Genomic DNA, 2,318 nt, shown 5'->3' with positions numbered 1-2,318 from the left:
AAGAAGAAAAAAATAAAATATGGGGGTGATTTTTTTCCATGTTATTTATAAAATTTTATGAAGAATAAAAACGCGTGGCAGGCTTTACGTATTAACCCTTAACTGTACTTTTTCGAAAGCCTTGACCTCATGAATCAAATTTTGTTCATTTATTTATCGTCATTATTACCTATAAAAAAAGGCTCTTAAGATGTATCTACACATAGCCGTTCGAAGTCGACTGAAACCGTACACTGCCTCGACAAAATAGATTCACCTCTTCCGTCAATTGACGGCGTCGACTATGTGTGGACACAGCTCAAGAGCTATAGGTAGTTATGTACTTATGTTTAACTGATGAGGCACAAAAGGCTTGAAACAGCTCTCAGCTTTCTCGAAGGCCTAAAAATTAATACTGGAATTCATTTACAGCCTTTACCTGCGCTAGCACTAACATTGTTAGGCCGTCGGGACGGTTGCCGTTTCCAGGTCATGGCTCTTTCAGCCTTCTCGAAGGCCTAAAAATTAATACTGGAATTCATTTACAGCCTTTACCTGCGCTAGCACTAACATTGTTAGGCCGTCGGGAAGGTTGCCTCTTCCAGGTCATGGCTCTGGACCACTGGGGTGAAGCAACGTCCACCATCGTCTCTCGGAAACTGGACTGGTCTCGGGCAAAACTCCCGTGAGATCCGCCCCTGCAGCACAGGGTCTGTTTGAACGCTTGTCTGAAACAAAAGCAGGGGTGGATTGGTACATATCATAAAGAAAAATTCCCTAGAAAAATTCCCAGCAGATAAACAAGGTACATATTCTATTCTACTTACAATATAAACTTATCTATATGTATATTTACTTATCTCGGAAACTGGACTGGTCTCGGGCAAAACTCCCGTGAGATCCGCCCCTGCAGCACAGGGTCTGTTTGAACGCTTGTCTGAAACAAAACAGGGGTGGATTGGTACATATCATAAAGAAAAATTCCCTAGTTCAACACATATCACAAAGAAAAGTTCCCTAGTTCAACACATCACGAAGAAAAATTCAACACATCACAAACAAACAGGGGTGGATTGGTACATATCATAAAGAAAAATTCCCTAGTTCAACACATATCACAAAGAAAAGTTCCCTAGTTCAACACATCAAAAAGAAAAATTCCTTAGTTCAACACATCACAAAAAACAAAAAGTTCCTTTTTTTCTACTCTTCAATTTTGAAACCTCAACTAAGTTATTTCATAGGGTCTAGTGGATTTGATGACCTACTGCTGGCGAACGAACATGCCGTACACGTGGCTGAACACTGGAGGAACGAAATTTAACTTGAGATTCCGGACACATAATGTAAAGTTGGAATACGCCTACACCGGACTGGAATGGATTGGAATACGCCGGATGCCTTCAGGCACACTCCACCAATGTACGTAGTTGAAGTTACCTTTGGCGTTAATCTCGCCTAATAGTGGTTACCAGTCACTCAATAGTCTATTACTATAGAACTTACCTATACTTGTCCTATACTCCCCATAATATGTGAAAATATATGAGACCTTGGTCAGACTGCGGGGGAAAAGGGACTTTTCAGTCCTATCCCAGCAGGATAAACAAGGTACATATTCTATTCTACTTACAATCTAAACTTGTCTATATGTATATTTACTTACAAAACAGAACTTACCTGTATTTGACGCTCATCACGTTGTAGAGGATAGGATTCACCGTCGAGGACACATAGTAGAATCCTCCAGCAATCATGAACAGCCACTCGTTGAGAGAGGCAAAGTACTGACTGTCCCGGGCATACAGATAAATGAGACGCTGGGCGTGAAATGGAGCCCAGCATAGAAAGAACGTGGTGACCACGGCAGCTGAAAATGGGACAACACACTTCCTGTTTCCAAGAAATGGAATAATGGAAAGCATGAAACTTTTGTTTTTAAATTATGAAGTTACAATTGCAAGAAAGGAAGAAAGAGGAAGAGCACCTGATGGCAGACCCCCCGCTGTGTTAATATTCCGCTGGAAAGTTGAAATAATAATTTTCTTCGTGAGAAATAGCCACAATGCCTAGGATCCTGGTTCCTGGGGGGCCGACTATGTACGTGACAGTGAAAGTATTATACCACTGAATATCATTATTATTTTACTATTACATCTTGGGTATTATTACTATTACTGACGTTATAAATATTGCAAAATTGTAAAGAATTTGCGGAAGAGTGGGCGTTTTATAAAAGATTGTTTATGAATATACTATGTAATTCGATAGATAGACAAAGTGGGGAAGAGAGAAATAAAGAGGTAAAGGAAGAAGGAAAGAGAGAGAGAGAGAGAGAG

General features: G+C 40.3%; 1 protein-coding gene across 1 annotated transcript in view; it reads right to left on the bottom strand.

The window, feature by feature from the left end:
* Positions 1 to 534: 534 nt before the first annotated feature.
* Positions 535 to 2,318, bottom strand: part of LOC103518858 (neuropeptides capa receptor-like) — a gene marked incomplete at both ends in the record, with an annotated part of 8,852 nt that continues 7,068 nt past the window's right edge. The window contains 2 exons of the mRNA XM_008483941.1: positions 535 to 707; positions 1,660 to 1,849. Coding sequence (XP_008482163.1) covers positions 535 to 707; positions 1,660 to 1,849 — 363 coding nt within the window. The remainder of the gene's footprint in view (positions 708 to 1,659; positions 1,850 to 2,318) is intronic.

This window comes from Diaphorina citri, unplaced genomic scaffold (assembly GCF_000475195.1).
Source record: "Diaphorina citri unplaced genomic scaffold, Diaci psyllid genome assembly version 1.1 scaffold2392, whole genome shotgun sequence".
NCBI lineage: Eukaryota > Metazoa > Arthropoda > Insecta > Hemiptera > Psyllidae > Diaphorina > Diaphorina citri.
This window is presented reverse-complemented; position numbering and strand designations above follow the sequence as displayed.